This window comes from Montipora foliosa, chromosome 5 (genome assembly GCF_036669935.1).
Source record: "Montipora foliosa isolate CH-2021 chromosome 5, ASM3666993v2, whole genome shotgun sequence".
Taxonomy (NCBI): domain Eukaryota; kingdom Metazoa; phylum Cnidaria; class Anthozoa; order Scleractinia; family Acroporidae; genus Montipora; species Montipora foliosa.
The window spans coordinates 14,716,134-14,736,133 of NC_090873.1; the positions used below are offsets into that span (position 1 = coordinate 14,716,134).

General features: G+C 40.9%; 3 protein-coding genes across 3 annotated transcripts; all 3 read right to left on the reverse strand.

Moving 5' to 3' along the window:
- Positions 1 to 2,590: 2,590 nt before the first annotated feature.
- On the reverse strand, positions 2,591 to 3,271 carry LOC138002210 (uncharacterized). Its single transcript, XM_068848287.1, has one exon. The coding sequence runs from the start codon at positions 3,269 to 3,271 to the stop codon at positions 2,591 to 2,593; it is 681 nt and encodes a 226-aa protein (XP_068704388.1).
- A 122-nt stretch (positions 3,272 to 3,393) lies between these two features.
- On the reverse strand, positions 3,394 to 4,122 carry LOC138002211 (uncharacterized). Its single transcript, XM_068848288.1, has one exon. It carries the CDS (start codon positions 4,120 to 4,122, stop codon positions 3,394 to 3,396), a length of 729 nt encoding a protein of 242 aa, XP_068704389.1.
- A 102-nt stretch (positions 4,123 to 4,224) lies between these two features.
- LOC138002212 (uncharacterized) lies at positions 4,225 to 4,902 on the reverse strand. Its single transcript, XM_068848289.1, has one exon. It carries the CDS (start codon positions 4,900 to 4,902, stop codon positions 4,225 to 4,227), a length of 678 nt encoding a protein of 225 aa, XP_068704390.1.
- Positions 4,903 to 20,000: the final 15,098 nt, after the last annotated feature.

Genomic DNA, 20,000 nt, shown 5'->3' on the forward strand with positions numbered 1-20,000 from the left:
CCTTCTTTCTGAACAAGGAGAGTGGTTTTGATATGACTTTATTTTAGGAAATTTTAGTTTTATAAATTATTGTACGATCATTAGCATCTATTTACCGAAGTGGAGGTGAATACTTGTTTTAGTATACATGAAAACAGTGAGATAATATAGTACAATACGATGATTTCAACTCATTTATTCCTGCAAAATTGCTAAGAGGTGAATAAGACAATATCCGGAGTTTGAGTAGCCAATCAGCATGTGCATTCAACACCATCCACTGTTTTAGTCGATACTACCAGTAGTAATATTTTTATACTGTATAATGATGTAGGATATCTTTTAAACGGGAATCCCGAACCATCGAGTTTGGATTCGAGTTCGAGTTAGAGTTCGAGTTCGAGTTGGACTTCGAGTTAGGGTTCGAGTTCGAGTTAGAGTTGACTATAAAAATAAACCCCCCTCCCCCCAAAAAGAAATAGAGGCGTAGGGTAGGGTAGGTCCCGCAAAACCAGAGCCCGCCGAGATACTTACATTTTTCGAAGGACCGCTTGTGCTTATGGGAGGGCACAAACAACGATAGTATGACAAGGAATATTTTTCCTTGAAATGTAAATGCTAACCATGATCCATGATGCTAACCAACGATCTCTCATGAAGAGAAAGGATTTGAATCAAAGCAGTGTCCATTTCTGTTAAGAAAGTGCAAGTGGCATGACGTGTGACGCGTGACACTAACCTTGTCCACGTCCAGTTATCTTATGCCAAATCACACATTTCCTGGATGGCAAACGATGGTAAGATCATAGGCGCCGTTGTTGGTCATCCTGTCTTTAACAATGGAAAGGTACGTTTGATCTCTTTATGAAGACTTGCATTTGAAAGATTTTTTTTTGAAATGTAAATTAGCACTGAAACATGCCTATGTTTTCAGGGATGAAACAATCATTGAGATATCTTCATCACCAGAGAGGGATGGCGATAATGCACGTGGCGATACAATGTATATATATTAATGCTCTATATTTTAATGTGTCAGCAATTTTATTACTTAAACCACATGAAAAAAAAAAAGAAAAATCCCAATATTGCCCCGAATTCCTGTTCTTCGCCCAGCTTATACATCTCTTTGCTTATTAACATTAATATTAAATAACAATTATACATTATTATCAATTATATACTTGCGTTTTAATTATTAACTTGAAGCGCAACTCGAAGTCCAACTCGAAGTCCAACTCGAACTTGAATCCAAATTCGATGATACCTTACTCCCCCTTTAAACTGATGTGATGCAGTTTTCTGTTTTATCGGTCAATAAAGTAAACATTATGCTTGAGCATTCAAGATAACTGGACTTAGTGGTTATGGGACAACCACAGAAGAGCATAGACAGTTGCAATGAAAATGCGACCCTAGCCATATCTGTTGAAACACTCAAGAAATGTGGGGCTTTAAACGCAATGTTCAATGGGAATTCAAAATATTGGGGGGAACTTGCAGGGGCTCAACTCTGCGAGAGGCAAAACCTCTGAAAACAAGTGAACAGTAAATCATGTAAAGTTCACTCATTCTTCCTGGCTGTAATCAAGTCACCAAGCTTACTTTTAGCCCACCAAAATTTACCTGCACATTAAACTTACCATAGAGCATTAGGGCATGGCACACTGTAAGCTTGCGAATGATGTGTTGTGCCGCCCTCAATGTGCAAATGACTGGATCTACCCTTCTTAACGACTCTTCTATGAATACGGAGCCCTCTGTTCCTCAATCTGCCCTGCACTAAACGTCTGCCAGAACTTGGTGTAGTTCTCAGTATATGTCAAGCTCTTCATCGGATATGTCATTAAATTCCACATCTCATCCAATGGGCAACCCAAACTCAAGTCTACAGCAACGAATGGTTTGCTCTGAAATGCCAAGGATCCTGGCAAGATCAGCCCATCGGAACGCTGCCTCTCCATGTAAAGTTTCCAACTAATCTTGAGCAAGTGCTAACCATGGTCTTCCAATGCCCCCGTTCCTCGCTGTCGAAACAATAGCCGGAGCAGCCAAGTCCTCAAATGAGTCAATATCCCTCTCGGCTTCTTCTGCAGTTCCTTTGAAGTGGCATCATAGCTCGTTCAAGATGCCAAGTAATTGGTGTAAGTGACCGTTTAAACAAATTTCTTGTCCATATGATTCTTCTATTCTTGAAGTTAGGACACTTTTAAGCGTTTAACTAACTTTAAAAAGTTCTTTTGTATTCTTCCAGTCTACAAACAAAGAACTCCAAAGAATCAAACTGAGTGGCTGTTAAGTTTCATTGCTGTTGTGCTCTCCTAATTATAACACTTAATTCACCGAAAAACCTTTCTGTATCTGGAAGCCAAATCGTGGCTTCAGCAGATGCCATTTTGCATTTACTCCCTAAAATTTTCGCGGGGCCTTGGTATCAAATCACTTCACTTCCTGTCTTGTAAAATCACTTCCGCTTCCTCATCCTTTATCAAATACGGTACACCTTTTATATCGATCATCTTTTAGTTGTATTGGGCATCTTTTATTTATATCGGACATCTTTTAGTTGTATCAAACATTCTTTAGTTGTATTGGTCATCTTTTATTCATATCAGACATCTTTGCTTATGGATTTATGGCACATAACATTCATGTATGCACCATAACATTTGGTCCAATAAAACCAAAATGGCGGTGTGTGTGGTGCTAAACGGAGAACAGGAAGGTCTGCCATTAGTTGCGTCTCAGCCTTGTGCGCCATTTCACGGCAGAACCCACACTTAAATTTCACGGACTTGCATAGCTCGTTAGCTTTTAAGATCCAAATTTTCCTCCTTGTCTTGCCTGTGGTGGCTGCTACACCGGAGTGTCCGTACTGATGAGCGTGTCTTGTTACCAGTAAGGAAATCCAGTGGTCACTTGGAAGAAGGGCAGGGTGTCTCGTTTCGTATGACACAACACCTTCATCCACTCTTCCTCCAACTCTGATGATTCCGTTTTGGTCTCTGAACGGGCTGAGCGATTTGAATTTGCCCCTATCCAGTCTGCTGTAAAAGGTTGCCTGTGCTTGGTTTGTCCAGTAAATTTCTGCTTGCTGAAGCTCCTCAGGGGTCAGCAGTCCTTCCTTTCCATGCTGGTTGTATTTTCTCAATCGTATCTTTTCTGCTACCCTGCGTATTTGTGCCGTCACACGGATCAGTTTTCTCCAGCTTGAGAACTTGCATGGATCAATACCATTGCTAGCTTTATTTGCTGTGACTGCGGTCAGTATCTGCATCTGACGGCGTTCCATGTCTACATTCGGAGCTGGCGGGGATGTCGTAATCGGCCATTGACTTTCTGGTTGGTACAAGAACTCTGGGCCATGCTTCCATCTGCCTTGTAAACCATTAATGGCTCGCTACAGGTCCTCAGCTACGTTATCTTGACTGGGGATATGCTTCCACTGGTTTGGATCTGTGTTACTTTGATTTCTCCCACTCTCAAGGAGACAAACGGCTTAAAGCTGCATGACGGACTTTTAATCCAGGTGAAGGTGATAGTACTATCGGTAAAGAACTTAACATCTTTAAACTGTATCCTAGATTCCTCCTGAATGGATTTGGCTAGGCGACTTGCGAGAACGGCTGCTTGTAGCTCCAAGCTCGGAATTGTCAGCTGCTTCAGCGGGGATACTCGAGACTTTGCTGCGATAAACTTGACTGTGTAGGTGTTGTCATTCTTTCTCTGGCGTGCATAGGCACATGCTCCAAGCGCATCTTGTGGTGCGTCAGCGAAAACGCATAACATTGGCAGTTCCACAGCATGGACTATTGTTAAACATCTTTCGAATAACACATTGTCTAGTTCCTTAATTTCCTGGAAGAGTGAAATCCAGGTTTCCTGAACTGCTAGTGGTATCTTGTCATCCCAGTCCAGCCCCAGCTGCCACAGTCTTTGCATTCCTATCTTTGTTCTGACGATAAATGCTGCTGCAAATCCAGTCGGATTGTAAATGCGAGCGACTTGACTCAGGATCATTCTTTTGGTCATCTTTTGCACATGGTTTGGCGTCACTAGGTCTGCTGCCACTGTAAAGTAAAACTTGTCTGTTTCAAAATTCCACAGGGTGCCCAGGACCTTCTCCTCATCTCCTTTGAACATGTTAGTTTCTTTCCCTACATCACCATTCACTTTCTCTTTGTTAGAAATCCAATCTTTAACTTTAAATCCTCCCGTGTTCAAAACAGTGTCTATGTCATTTGTTTATTTCCGAGCTTCCTTTTCTGTATCTACAGACTCACAGATGTCATCCATGTACGTGTTGTTCATGAGCACTTCGGCTGCTTCTGGGTAGCTTGCCTTGTTCTCTTGGGCTGTTTTTCTTAGAGCTATTTGCGCCATGGCGGGTGCGGGCCTATCCCCAAATGTCAAAACTGTTTTGACATAAGTGTCAGGTTCTCTGTCTGGTTCCATATTCCTCCAGAGATAGTGGTGTACGTGTTGATCTCTTTCGGGAATGAGGATCCGATGATACATCTTGGATATGTCTCCCAGTATTGCAACTTCCTTCTCGCGAAATCTCAAGACAACTCCAAATATACCGTTTAAAAGGTCAGGACCTTTTTTCCAGTAATTGTTCAGAACATGTCTTTGGAATGTAGAGGATGACTTGAAAACAATTCGAACAGGTGTGCTCTTCTTGTCTGGCCTTAGTTCAGCATGATGTGGGATGTAATGAACAGGACCATTATACTTCTGTTCTCCCTTTGACAGCTTTTGCGCAAATTGCATGTTTTCCATTTCCTCCATCTGTTTGCAGTAAGCTTCAGCTTGTTCAGGATTTCTTTTCAGGCGTCGTTCTGTTGACTCCGGGCGTTTTATTGCCAAGCCTCTGTTGTTTGGTAGTAGGTTAGGGTCTTCCTTCCAAGGGTAAGGGATCATCCATTGGTTTTCAACTTTGACTCCTCTCTTTCTGTTTGGGTCAGTTTGTCAGCATTGCAGACGGTTTCACGGCCACGCCCATAGTTTCGGTTGTCCAAAAGTCTGTTGAGTCTATTGGCGAGGCGTACTTGACGTGCAATATGCTGGTTACGTCACTGATCTGCTCTGGCTTTCCTCCAAAAACCATCCATCCAAGTGGAGACTTGCGAGCTAGCAGGTGGTCCACTTGTCTTGTCTCACCAGCATGCATATGTGCCTGATCAATGCTGATTAACAGATCAACGTGCCCTTTGCCACGGCGAAATCTGGTGTTTGGTAGGCTAAGAACCTCCGGCAAGTGCGAGGTTTTCACTGTTGGAATGTCGTCACTGATGCTGTGAATGCCGATTGCTTTAACGGTAAAACACTTGTTGTTGTCAATACAAGTTAGCTGAACATTGTACTCCTTTGTTTTCATTGTTTCGTCCTCGCCGCCAACTTTAGTAATGGTTATGGACACATCTTTTCCCTTCAAACCAAGAGTTTCAGCGGTTTCCTGTCGGATGAGAGTTACTTGGGCCCCCGAATCAAGAAGCATGTTTCCGCATTTAAAGAGACTGTTAGCATTGCCGATGTTGGCAGATAAAACGGGAAGAATTGCTTCACTGGGGCTGGCTGTGGTGGCGAAGCTAATCCTCACGGGATTGCTTTTTGTGTAGGAGTTGGTGGTGGTGTTGTGGACACCGCGTTCCATTCTCCAGCTTTGTGCACTGTTTTTTGCCCTTGCAGTTATCCATAGTGTGTCCTCTGCTGGCCCTTTTCAAGCAGCTGAAACACAGGTGATTTGCCTTTGCAGTTGCGATCCGGTCGTCAACAGTGAGGGATATGAATTTCGGGCATTGATGAGGTCAGTGTGATGATAACACTGATGCTGACGTTGCTAATGGTCTGCGTTTCCTTGTGTTATGCAGGAGGAAAATAGTTTGACTGAGGTTAAACGCAGATTGGCGGTTTTAGCGAATTCCCAGAAGCCCACAGTGGACTCAGCCTTGGAGCAACTTCAAATGTTCATCAGAGCTCCTTCTTTTAGCAAGGAGACGGGTTTAGATTATTTGATTAGCCTAAAGGTTGTTGCCAAGGAAACAAGCCACCAGAAGTCTGGTTTGTACAGTGCAGTTCTTCGAGCCATGCAGGAGAAAACCTTTGTTTCCAATTATCAGTTCAAGCTGTATCTCGAGCATTGTTGGGTGACAAAGATGATGAAACGGTTCTTGACTCAATGGCTAAAGTTGAGAAGGCAATGAAGGCTTCAACACCTGTCCCTTCCAGGGGAAGGGTAGGGGGCGTGGCAAAAAGGGCTTTTCTAGGTGCTATGCCCTTGGGTTAGGGCATTATCAGAATTTCTGTCCATATAAGGGTGCCCCGGCAGGTAAGAGAGGGAAGTTCATTCCAGGTTTACAGGACCAGTCCAAAATTAATTGACATTGCCATGTATTGTCAGGTGTATTGAACAATGGAAAGGACTTCGAATTAATTATCAGATTTTATATCGTTAATATGTAAGTTGTCAAATAAATAAGTACTTGTTATAACCTGGTCTTTGCCCCTTGAGTGCCTATACACGAGGCAACTTCAGTGAAGTTCTGGTTGCTTTATTTATTTTGGGCAGATTTCACTGTAATTACATGATGAAGTGTTTAGCTATCGTTTGGCTGATAGGAACGATACTCAGCGGGTTTATGTAATATCTCTACTGTCTACTCCCGGGAGGGGGGGGGGGGTACTCCCTTATATGGGCTATATAGGTATGAGCAGCCCCAAGGGGTAGGGTTTTTCAGCCGTTTTGGTCACAAATAGGCTATCGATTTTGGCCAATTTTCCGCCATTTTGGTCATAAATAGGGTATCCATTTTTGCACTCTAGTCTTGAATTCGTTTTTTATTTAGAAGCTACTTCTTTATCATGTAACCTACCTGATAAAAGCAAATAAACATTGCCTTTAACATTGGTCTGAACTAGGGAAATAATTATAAGGCAGGTCTGCACCAGGGTATTGATTTAAGGGTCAGGTCATAAATAGGGTAGGGAAAATCGCAGATTTTGGTCACAAATAGGGCAAAGGTTTTGGGAAGCGGGCCGCACAGCCCTACCCAATTTTTCTGGGTATCTCTTAAAACGTCGACAGTCTTCTCTCCAACTCTGCCTTTTACAACTGGCATCTTACTTCTTACTCCACTTAAGGGTTCAACACAGGCATTACTTAGCAACGGAACTTTCTTGCCACAGGCTAACAGAAGCTGATCATTTTGGATACACGATTTGACTTCCTCGGGGGTAGTGTTTAGATCTGGTGACTTAACCAAACAGCCAGCACTAACTTGACCACGTTGCACAGGGTTACCATCTTTACCTTGGCCTCCTGACTTCCGTCCACCTGATCGACAGTTCCTCGCTTCATGACCTTGGTTGCCACATAGAAAACACTTTATTGCTAGAGCTGGGCAGTTAATTGCTTTGTGTCCGCGGGCATTACACTTGTAACACTGGAGAGCTGTTGTGTCACTCTGGGCGTTCTTTGTTTCTTCCGCCTTGGACTGTACTAACGGCTTCTTGGTGGCAGAGCTAAACAAGTGCTTTCCATGAGCTTGCAAGTATTGATCGACTGGTCAAGCATTTCCGGGGCTCTTTCACGAAGGTGAATAGCTAACTCTTTTGGACAAGAGTCAATAAACTGTTCTTCTACAATTAGATCTTTCAGGCCTTCAAAAGAACGTTCAGTATGCGACAGTTCCAACCACCGCAACAAGTATCTCTCCAGTCGCACTATAAACTGTTCTGGGCTCTCATCAACTTCCGGCTTTGATGCTCTAAATTTCCGGCGATATCCATCCTCCTTAAGGCCATATCTCTTCATCAATGCTAGCTTTACTCGGTCATAATCTTGGGCTGCTTCCTCAGATAACCGCGGATAAACTTCTAGTGCACGTCCAGACAAAAGAGCACTAAGTTTCGAAGCCCATCCTGTCTTCTCCCATTTAGCTGTCGCTGCAAATCTTTCAAATCTTTGTAAATAAGCATCCAAGTCGTCCTTGCCATCGACAAATGAGGGAAGCTTGGGTGTCTTGGCCCTATCCTCTCTCACTTCAGGACGCCCGTCGGAATTCTCCACAGCCAAACGTGCAATCTCCAGCTCATGTTCTCTTTTTGCTGCTTCAATAGCCTCTTTCTGTTTCAACAGCTCGGCTTCCATCTCCAATTTTCTTAGTTCGCGTTCTTGTCGCCTAGTTTCTCTCTCTTCGTCTTCTCTTCTTTTATCTTCTTCAAGTAATCGACGTCTGTCTTCCTTTTCTTCTTCAAACCGCCTACGCTTTTCTTCTCTTTCCTCTTCCAATTGTCTACGTTTTTGTTGTTTTTCTTCCTCTAACTTTTGTTGCTTCTCTACAAACTCGAGCAGCTTTGCTCCTTCCAATCTAAATTCTTTTTCCATCTGCAAAAGCTTTTCCATTTCCATAGCAGTATTTCACAGCAAAAACACAATATACTCTCTTTGTGCAGTTCTCCTTACTTTAGGAGTAACTCCTTCTTGAATTGTCCTTTCCTCGGACAGGCCCCCAATGTTATGAGTTCGAATGTTTTGAGGAAAGGTAGTTTGCAAACTAAACTGAACGCAGGGTTGTCGGAACAACAACAAGAAGATTTATTGCAAAGTGAACGTAGTTTCCACAAAGTAAGACTCTTAACAACACATACTTGACAAACTTACACGGCCTCTGCCACACTTGACTAAACACGGCTAACGGCCACTCTCTTCACTTGTAAAAAAACTAGTTAAAAAACACTCCGCTTGGACTCCTCTACTTATATACTCTCACAATAGGCTTCTAGAACTTTCTAAAATAGTAATCAATCTAATTATAGAAAGATTACAGAATACACCAATTTCGAAACGCTTACGCAGGAACCTAACAATAAACAAACTACGAACTCTCGCGAAGCTTCTAGGAAGTAACGCTTCTCACGCAATGCTATTTTTTGTAACATACTCATAGGGCCATCAAGACCTAATAAATAGCATACTTCCCTCAAAAGATATGAGGAATATGTAGCCCAGTAGGTTTTGAAAAGTTTTGAAAAAATCGCCTTTACTGTGTTCATGCGAAACCATTTCTAAAGGAAAATTTTTATGTCTTATGTATTTGTTGCTATGATGTATTAAACTTTCACCACTGAACATATGCAGGGATTTCAGCAATTCATTTTGGACTGTTTTTGGAACACTCATCAATTATTAACTTGTTTGCTGTGAAGTCATTCAATGATTTCTATGAAGAGTTAGTCATTCAGCATTACACTCACTTCTTAAAAACATATTGACGGAGGCCCTAGCTCAATTAGGAACCGAGTCGTCACAAAGGTCCTGACTCAGGAAGAGCCTGGTCACAGTGGCCCTGGCTCAGTTAGGAACCGAGTCATTGATAAGGTTAAATTCCTAAGAACCTGGTCACAGAGGCCCTGGCTCAATTAGGAAACAGGTCATTGAAAAAGGTACATTCCTAAGAGCCTGGTCACAGAAGTCCGGGCTCGATTAGGAACCGAGTCATCGAAAAGGTTATATTCCTGAGAACCTGTTCACAGAGGCCCTGGCTCAATTAGGAACTGAGTCATCCAGTATGCTACTACTAAAAGAGCCAAAACCGTACGATGCGAAGAAGAACTCGAGAAGGAAATTAATACCTTGCAAAATCTTATCGATACTCAGAATGAAAACAACGAAATTGACATTGGTGATACTTTCCATAATTTAGAGATAAGAAATAGTTGAGTACCGGATGAAAGGTTCAATTTTGAGGGCCAGATGCAGGTGGTTCAATGAAGGTGAAAAGAACACCAAATAACTTTTAAGTTTAGAAAAAAGGCACCATAAGCAAGGAACCATCTCTCAACTAAAGCAAACGGATGAGAGTTTTGTAGCAACAGACAAGGAAATATTATATCAGTGTGAACCTTTTTACAGAGAACTCTACCGATCCAAAATTGGCACCTGTGATGGTAAATATGATCATATATCTTTGAGGAATCAATACATAAGAAACTAAACCAAGACGAGAAGGATGTTTGTCAGGGCCCCTTGACGAAAATGGAATGCAATAAAACACCGGGCTCTGATGGTTTACCACCCGAATTTTAAAGAATCTTTTGGAACGACATTTGTGACTACCTGCTCAACTCCTTTCACTATGCTTATCTCCGTGAGGCATTATCAAACTTATCCCCAAAAAAGACAGTGAAGGCTATCGCCAATCGTCTGAAACGTGTTCTTCCTAAAGTTATTGATAACGACCAGACTGGTTTTTTCGTAAAGGCCGATTTATTGGAGAAAATATTAGATGAATCGATGCCACTATTAACTACACAATCTTTAAAAACATTCCTGGACTATTGTTATTCCTTGATTTCGAAAAGGCTTTTGACACAGTTGAGTGGTCTTTGATACAAAAACCTTTTCGACAATTTAACTTTAGCCCGACCATTATCAACTGGATTAAAATCTTTTATAATAGCACAGCAAGTTGTATTTTGAATAATGGCTGGTCTAGTGTTTTTTTCAAACTCGAAAGAGGGGCTAGACAAGGCTGCCCTCTCTCGCCTTATTTGTTTATTCTTTGTGTGGAGGTTCTAGCAGAAGCAGTAGGGACCTTAAGCATTGACGACGAAGAAGACGACGACGACGAATAGTACGGTTATGGAAGCGCTTTGTATTCTTCTGAGAAGATTGTCTTACCCCTGCAGATTCAGTGATATCATTCCACGATTTGGTCGGCCGGTTCCAGTGTTAAGCATGGTTAGCAACCAAGTGCTCAACTACATATACGATACACACGGCCACAGAATAACTCAGTGGAATCACCAAGTTCTCTCTCAGCCCTTGCTGCAACTGTATAGTGACACTATTGCTGCCCAGGGTTCTGCCTTGGACAATTGTTTTGGATTTGTTGACGGGACAGTTCGTCCAATTTGCAGACCTGCAGACCTTAGAGAGCAGTCTATAACGGCCACAAGAGAGTACATGCTTTGAAGTTTCAGTGTGTTGCCATCCCCAATGGTCTGATAGGTCATCTATATGGTCCCATAGGTAAGAAATGTTTATAATAATTCTTTGTTTTTTCATATATTTCTATGTCATTCAGGAAAACAATTTTGAATATTTTTCTATTTTTCGGAAGGAAGGAGGCATGATGCAGGCATGCTGGCAGACTCAAGACTCCTTAATCACCCTCAAGCTTTTGCTAACTCTCCTTTGGGGAATCCATACTGCATTTAAGGTGATCCAGCGTACCCTTTAAGGGTACACCTTCAAGCATTTTTCAGGAATAGAGCATTGACCCCTCAAATGATGGATTTCAACCAGTCGATGAGCAGTGTCAGAGAATCAGTCGAGTGGCTATTCAATGATGTCACTAACTACTTCAAGTTTTTAGACTTTAAAAAAAACTTAAAAATTGGTCTCAGTAGTGTGGGTAAAATGTATGTTGTCAGTGCCCTACTTAGAAATGCCCTCACATGTCTCTATGGAAATCAGACATCAAGTTTTTTTCAGCTGGAACCTCCTTCCTTAGAAGACTACTTTTCTTAATAACCTTTTTTGATAACTTTTGTTTTAGTAACTTTGTAACATGGGGCCTGGGCATTATGTACAATGTGTAAAATCACAGCAAATAAGAATTCAAAATGAGATTTAATTTTACCAACATGCTTTTTGTACACTGTTACACTCATGCCAGATTCACACTATCTACAAAAAAATGCCAACACAACAGCATGAAAGGCAAACAAACAATCTGCTCTTCATGTCATTATCTCACTAAGTTGCAAGTGTGAACCAGGCTTTCAGGCTGTAAATGTGAGGAAAAAAATACCTCCCATGCAGAAGTAGACAAGCATGATTTTTGTACTGAAATAAAGAAACTTGTTTCCTACATCACAAAATCATGTTAAAAAACAGTGTAAAATATTTGTTAACTCAACTTTCAACAAAGTTCAACAAAGTTTAAGTAAATTAATGCTTAAAAAAGCTTGCGTTTCCAAAAGAAGGGGTTTCTAACATTAATACTCCCCTTAAGAGCAAATGTTACCATCGGTCAAACATTTCGTGGCAACAGCTCAAAATTCAATTTGGCCCATATTCTCAGGTTAGGTAGACCTTAATGTAAAACAAATCACTGCATAGTTCGTTTGGCTAAATATCGATTAGTTTTCGAGAAAATCAATAATAACCGAATCCTGAGAATTTGCCACATTTTGAGCGTACAATTTAGGTCGAAAAAGAATGCTTCGCGTAACGAAATAACCGACTCTAGAGAAATAAAATATACTAAATCTTGTACAATGATACCAAAATGTGTGTCAAAAGCAAATTGAGCAATTCTTTTCTTTTCACTTTGAAAATATAATTACATTTCGCGAACACTCTTTCATCAAGATGAAAAAATGCCAAAAAATAACCTTTAATATAAGTATGTGGTACTGAATGAAATACGTCGAAAAATCTGGATTTCCAAAGCCGAATAATCGTTCTTTTACATATCCAAAGGATTTTTGGGGGAAATGATTTAGCGCGAAAAAATTCAATTTTAAAGTTGGATACAATGCCCTGTTTTAACCGACCTTCCAATTTATGTAGTAAACACACAGAAATACAAGTTTTCCAAACATAGCATTCAATCAAAAGCGGGATTGCCGTAAAAATTAAACCAACATGTTTTAAAATCAAAGACATACATTGTATTTCTGCTGTACCTTCGTTTGATACAAATTTTACTCAAACTACAAGATAATTTGTCAAGATAACGCAGCTGTCACGTTTGTTTACACTCCAGCGTGAAGACCAGACGTGAGATGTTTTGTCGGGAAGTTTTCCCGACCAATTATCTCTGAATTCAAGATCAGAGATCAGATTTAAAAAGTTATTTTCGTTTGCCTTTTCTCCAAAATCAGTTTCGAACTAATAAACAAACCAAAGGCAAACAATTTAACGAGCCGTTTGTCTTAAAACATGTCGTAAATCCGTGACAATTTCGCACAAGAATCAAATATTTTGATCATAAAATTAAAGGGTCGTTTAACCTTCTTTACCAGCACATGAAGACTTCCACATTTTCATAGTATAATAACAACTTACATTTTCCTTGCGAACGTAGCCAAAACGGAGCTGGGCGCTCTCAGCAAGTTGGATGCGCAGAACATGTATTTATGGCAACTCAACGGTTGCGTGACCAATTATTATTTCCGGAAGTGAGAGCGGACGTTCACGTGCACGGACTTTTTGTGACTGGAAAATCATGCACCCTTTATATAATGATGCTGCTAAACATTTCAAACTTACCAGTCTTTTTAGTTTCAATATCAATTTTTACATTTTATAACCTCAGCTATATTCTACGGCGATAAACCACATAAACCATCTTCAAGAAGTTCTAGCCTCTGAATTAATTTCAAAACTGTCAAAGATGAAACACAACACGTTTGTGCACTTCTACTAAAAGCTTTACCCCAAATCGAACTAGAAAATATACGTGATTAAATGCGGGTGCCATGACGAATTCATTGCCTTGTACAAGAAAGACGTTGCCACATCTCAAGTTCGGAAAAACTTAACACTTGGCTTTGACCATTACCTAGTTTCTTTTTCTTTTTTTTTTAACAATTCAGCCCGGTAATGGTCTCCAACTACGAAAAGAGTAAGAACATTATTGCCTAAGTGGGTTAAACGGGATCACCCAGACACGACCGGTCACGGATAATGAATTCCTCGATAAACTAATTTATCAAAGACTAGGTGGTTTTTACGCACATTTTCCAAAAACTATTGTTAAAGACATCCACAAGGAAATTGAAAAAAGAAATGCAAATTACTTGGCCACGTGATCGACTACGCCCTCCCGCCTCCAGTGTTCGAAAATTGTAACTAACGATCCTCATCACTTTCTAAACGTGTAGCTCTAGTTTTTCTGTATCAAGGCATTGACCCTAAAAAGTCTATGCGAAATCAGTTCGGAATGGTTCCCGAATCATTACAATTTGCAGGTGAGACTGGTGTTCATTGACTAGTTCCAGTCCCGCTCTAACTAAAGTTTTTGTCAGGACGAGACGCATATGACTTCTTACCATTCCTCTAACTCTTTTTACAAGAAGAGTATTATTTGCCACTGTAGACCTACAAAAGGAGAACGGTTTGCTCTCTGTCTAGTGGGCGGTTCAACTCGAAGGATTTCTCGATAAAATAGGGTTTGGTTGACCTCGTGATGCAGTTAAAAATGATTTTAAAAATGGAATTGGAAGATTCCTTACGATTGGCCTTAAAATTGTTAGTCATAGGATAGCTTGAAAAAATTTTACATTAGACCATCCCCCTTTTAAAATTCTGAGTAATCTTTAAATCTACTTGAATATGTACAAGATTTTCCGTTTGTGGGCGTGGCTGTGATTCCTTTTCTCTCCACAGACTTAACTAATTTATAACAACTTGTTACATTTCATATAACACTTTTCCTTTTGTTGCTTTTCCCTGGATTCCATCGTAAAATCTACCAGGATAATTTTGACGAGACAATTTACAACCCCCGTCAGTCGTCACTCGTTAAAGAGTATCTTTAACATCAAACAGAGCCGTCAATTTCAGTTTACCTCAAGTAAGACATTCTCGACATCACTGACTATTTCGTAGGTTAATCTCTACATATTCTAATCAGCCTTAACTAGTTTTACAGCCACATCTGGCCACAATGCCTTCAATAATTTCCATATACGGTTGCTTGCGCTTGCCAGTCATCGATGCTACATCCAATTCTAAGGCTGCACAGATGTTCTGCAGTGTTCGTATCGAAAACTTCGCCAGCCTAGACTGACCTACGATCTCACAGATGTTGTATGTTTCGTACATGATGGGATGCTGAAGAGCTAATGCTTTCGTTACTTCGTTGGACATTTCTTCGATTGCCTTCTCTGTTATCAGCTCATTCCTTTCTAGTTCTTCCTCCTCACTGGATTGTTCCACACTATAAGTTTTCTTTGCTGACAAGCGAGAAAAAAATCCTGCTATTTGTAGTGGTGTGAGATAGTCGCACTTGTCGAAGATATTAGAGCCATCACTATGCTTTACTCTTCGCATTGCCTTTGAGACGCTCGTTGGATCTGCTTTTTGCCCAGTGCGTTCTCCAACTTGAAAGACTTCAGTCAGATAGTTTTTCTGCGCCACCGTGAGATTCTTTCTTTGTACTCCTGCTGACTTAAGAGCCCATCCCATCGGTAGCACGGAGCCATCATCCTCCACTGACTTAGATGCACCTTCATCAACTATTTCTGGTAGGACGCCAGCACCACGCTCCAGTTTCGTGGCGTACATGGTCATTGCCTTGTCGTACAGTGTTTCCTGTTCCAGGGCATACTTGTGTTTACCACAGTCCAGATGTTTTTCTAGCGATGAGTATTGTAGAAAGGACTTGACACATCCCTCTTCTGGACAGAAAAACAGATTGCTTCCTTCGTCATTACAGCTTTCATCGTCGTCACTGTTATTTCTGTTCTGTGGGGCCTCTTCTAAAACCGGTGTTTGCTTTGGTTTACTCCAGGCTTTGGCAGTTTGGAAAGATACTTTAGCACTAGAACTCTGTTTCTGTTTGTTTAGCTGAGGAAGTTGCTCCAGGGTACAAATTTGCCAGAGCCAATTCCATAAGCCCTCCAAACATGCAAACCTTCCTGGGTGTATGCAATGTTGTTAATGAAACTAATGCCCTCCCATTTTACTGGAGTGGACTTTGCAGCAGGTTGTGGCCCGCTCACCGTCACCCGGACACCAGAAATTCCGCCAGATGACTCAATGGCCGTCATCATTTGAGAGGCTGTCTCTATGTCGTTGCCAGAATTGAGATGGGTGCGCATGTGACTTTTAATTGTCGCGGCCTTACGGTCACAAGATCCTTTTCCGCCTTGGGGATCGGAAAAGTCAAAACGCCTTAGTTCAATTGCATGCTCGCTAGCAACATGGTAGACTGAAAGTAATGTAAACGCGCAATGATAGCATCCTGCGTTATCGCTCCGCATATAAACAGAGTTGACTTCTGGCATGATTTCCTTAAGTTGACGAAAGATGTCATCAATAATGGCGAGTATAGTGGAGCTATCCTGGTTACAGCTTTCGAAGGCATGAACGAAAGTAAACAATTCAGTTTCATCATTTGCATTCTTCCTCAATGCTACACTGAAATGCCAGGGTATGTCACGTTTTCCGAACCAGTCGCTTTGACTTTCTCGAAATTTTCTCGGCAGAAACTTCATTGCCCAGTCCATCACCACTAACACTGCCTGTGGATCAAGATTTTCCAGAATTTCATGTCTTGCGGCATCCTGATTTACAGCGCGAAGGAGATGGGCCTTCCAAGCTTCAATACTCTGAATTGACTGTGAGATTTCATACTCCATCTCGTCTCGTTCTTCAGCGCTACAGTTAACACTGCCAATAACTGACTTGATTTCACGGAATAATGTTGGGAGAAGTTCGCATCTGTCGCATTTTGAATCGTGTTCATGAATACAGACTGTGATGTAATCGTTATCTTGAGGATAGCTGAGGGCATATGTCCGACAATGATCTGCGACCTTCTATTCTTTAGATACGTGAACCTTAGAAACACAAAAAGCTATTTAGCATATATCAATAACTGAACATGAAAGCACAACATACCAATCTGGCATTAAGAAAAACGTATACACAGGTAACTTTGGCTCTACATCAAATGCTCATAGATTCTACAATATCCTTTTCTGCTTCATTTCTAACATGCTTTGCCGGGACACGACACAATATAAAAAGTAATTCTACGCATTATCTATCACAGTTTTTTCGGCCACAAATTCAAGCACCCATAGTGCCAAGAAACGCAGTGTTTCATCATCACGAATATATCGAATATGTCTATCTTTGCACAGTTTTACAAGTCTGTTAAATCCTTTATGGTTTATTATCCCTTTAATGTGCACTAACTGTAGAAGCAAAAACAAGAAAACTAAAATATCTTACACAGAAGCAATCTTACCTTATAGTCACCTTTTAAGTAGCGTTTCGCTAGATGAAGTTTCTCTTTCTGCACCTTAGCCCACGTGAAACCCTTTCCATAATTATCTCCAAGCTTGTCTATCACTTCTTCTAGTTTGTCAAAAGCTTTGGCGCCGGCAGCTGAAACATAGTCCAAACCTTGCAGAGATTTCCTCGTAGATGCAGAACATACACTGAGAACTTTCAATAGCGTGCTGCCACTCATTGGTACGAAGCTCACATCACTACAGTAGCTTAGATACTGAAGGACAATGTGCTCAGGGATCAAACTTCGAACTACATTGGGAACCTTTATTTCCGTATTTGTGGACCGTTTCAGAGTTTTCTCGCCAAAAGGCAAGTCTTGAATTATGTGACTGGTGATGAACGACAAAAAATGATCGAGTTTCTCTGGTGCAATGTACATTCTTGTGCCTTTAACAGATTGTACGTTCGCACCTCTACCGTGGAGTAATAAATGATGTCTAGCTATGTTAAAACGATACCTGGACAAATTAGGTATCCATCTTTGCAAATGTTTGAAATTCACCTTATCCGCCATGATGGACAAAATCTGCCTTCGAGACCTCCAATGGTCTGCGTTTTTATAACATTCGGCCAAACATTCCATCAGAGAGGAGTCAATAGCACTTTCGTCAAGCTCTGATTTAACCAGTGAAGACAATAAAGTCTCAGTTTCCCCAGGAACAATCTCATCCAAGCATGCATTAACAACTTGTCGTACCTTTCTAGCATAAAGCCTTTTTGTCCGCTCGGAAGCTTCTGCCCATGGTGTTTCCAGGGAATGGCGAATTGGACTAATATCTCTTGAAATCAGGAATTTGTTCAACTTCTCCCTTGGCGTTACAGTTATCTCTTCAGCAAAAGATGGTTCATAGAGACTACTTTCTAGTATAGGACTTGTTATTGGGGTGAAAGAGATTTCACTTTCCTCTTCTTCTTCTTCCAACTCCTCCCCTCATCCTTCTCTTTCTAAACCACAAAACAAATGAAAAAGAAGAGAATAAGAAGGAAAATTTAAATGAAGGAGAAAAAATACAGCAAGGGAAAAGGGGGGAGAGATTACAATAGATTTAAACATCTATTACAATTTAACGAAGCGTGGTTAACTACAGAGACCAATCATTCGTTCCAGTCTCCTCACAGTTATCTTTCTTTCTGAGTTATAGTTTAGAGAGAGTATCCGGATTAAAACATGTCAAAATCCCATATGAACATAAAACTGACTTTTGTATTACGAAAGCCGGTAGCAGAGATTTTTTCGTAGTATAATTCTCTTGTATCTAGTCTCAGCGAAAATCTGCGGGAACCAGCCCATTATTCTACGCATTTTGAGGAAAAAAATTGATGTGATTAGTCCATTATGGAGACAAACAGATTGAATAGGGAGGACTTGCATGGTGTGTTTTGCCTGTTACTTAACAGGATGACGAAGGCAAGCTGACTATAAATAGCGTAATGTGGATCAAAGCTTACCAGATTCAAGTTTTCCATCCGCATTAACACACTGGCGTCAGTGGAACGAGAAGTCAAACTTACTATGGCTGACGACTCTTTTTCTTCTGCTACAAGCAGCCTGAGGGTTTTCCGACAACATGCGCAAATCCCTAAGAAAATTAAAGCCAAAGGCTTAACTTAAAGTCAATATTTTAAGGAAACGAAGAGACGTCACTGCAGTGAAACAAAGTTTGCAAAATGCAAACTTACCCGAGCCTATTTGAAGAAATACTCCAGTTTTCTTTAAAATTATTTGTGAATCAATTTTCCCGATTCCTCGGTCACATTTTGGCCACTTTTTTCCTCTTCTGTCATGATTGGACAATGCCTCTGGAACTCTACACCTCGCAGTGGATCCTCGCCTCCAGCCCAAACCAAGCTTTTCGCGATGTAATGGACAAATGGTTATAGAATTTATGTTTGCAGGTTGAGTAAATAGTGCTGCTCTGCTGAGGATAAGGTCAACTTCGTCCATTGGACCGGAAAACCCCAGGCTGGCTGTGTGGTTCAAAATTGCTTTTGAACAGGCCAGTAAAGGGATAATTTGTGTTTCTTTTTTCCTGTCTCTCGTGTCAAATCCACACATTCCTCCTACGATAGACTTAAAAGAGCAGCACACCTCCATATTCACGCAATGAACACGCGTCGCAACTCGCTGTGTTTACAAACGTTTCACTAAAGCTGTTACAAAATGAAGATTTCTACTTTTGGACTGCAAACAAATTCTCTCCGTTCGCTCAAAACAAACAAAAACTGACACCCGTTTTTAAATTAGTACTGACATTCTGAATTAAATTTATTTGAAAAAAAAGTGATAGAGACGGCGTTTTTATCATTTCACAAGGTTTTTCCCCAGGGCAAGGCCGCAATTTTTTTTTTTGTTTCCTCGGGTAATGATTTTTCTATAGCGATCATATTTTCCATAGCGATCCTATTTGTTTTCCTTCTTTTTTTACTCTGATATTAAAAGAAAAAAAATCGCTAAGATCCACTAGTCACTTGTTCCATGTTCCAATCCTGTCTTTCTGCAGTCGTAGATTTCACTTGAATGAAGCGGTATTTCACAACACCCACGTGATAACATATGTTTTTGACTTGAGGTCTCTTGGTTCCGCTTTGGTTTACTGCTCAGTTCAAAACTAATGTTTCGGCAAAGAAGACTTATGAAAGGCACTCCGATGCCATTTTTGAGGAAAATGGAGGCAGTGAAAACGAACAACATAAACCAACGTACAAAGCATGCAAAACAAACAATGCCACCGTGCCGCTATCATGTCGTGGGAAATTATTTTCAACGATTGGTTCACGAACCAAACGAGACCTGCAGAAATACAGTTTTCTTCCTCATTGATTTGAGGACAAAAAGGTTAGATTCTGTACGTTAAAATAGACCTCGACTTAATGTATTCTGCTTAACTTTTTAGGTGCTTCTGTCAAGTGTAGTGTGCGTGCAGTCTCGTGTCACGTTTGGGACAAGTTGGAACACCGAAATTTATCCAACTTTAAAAAT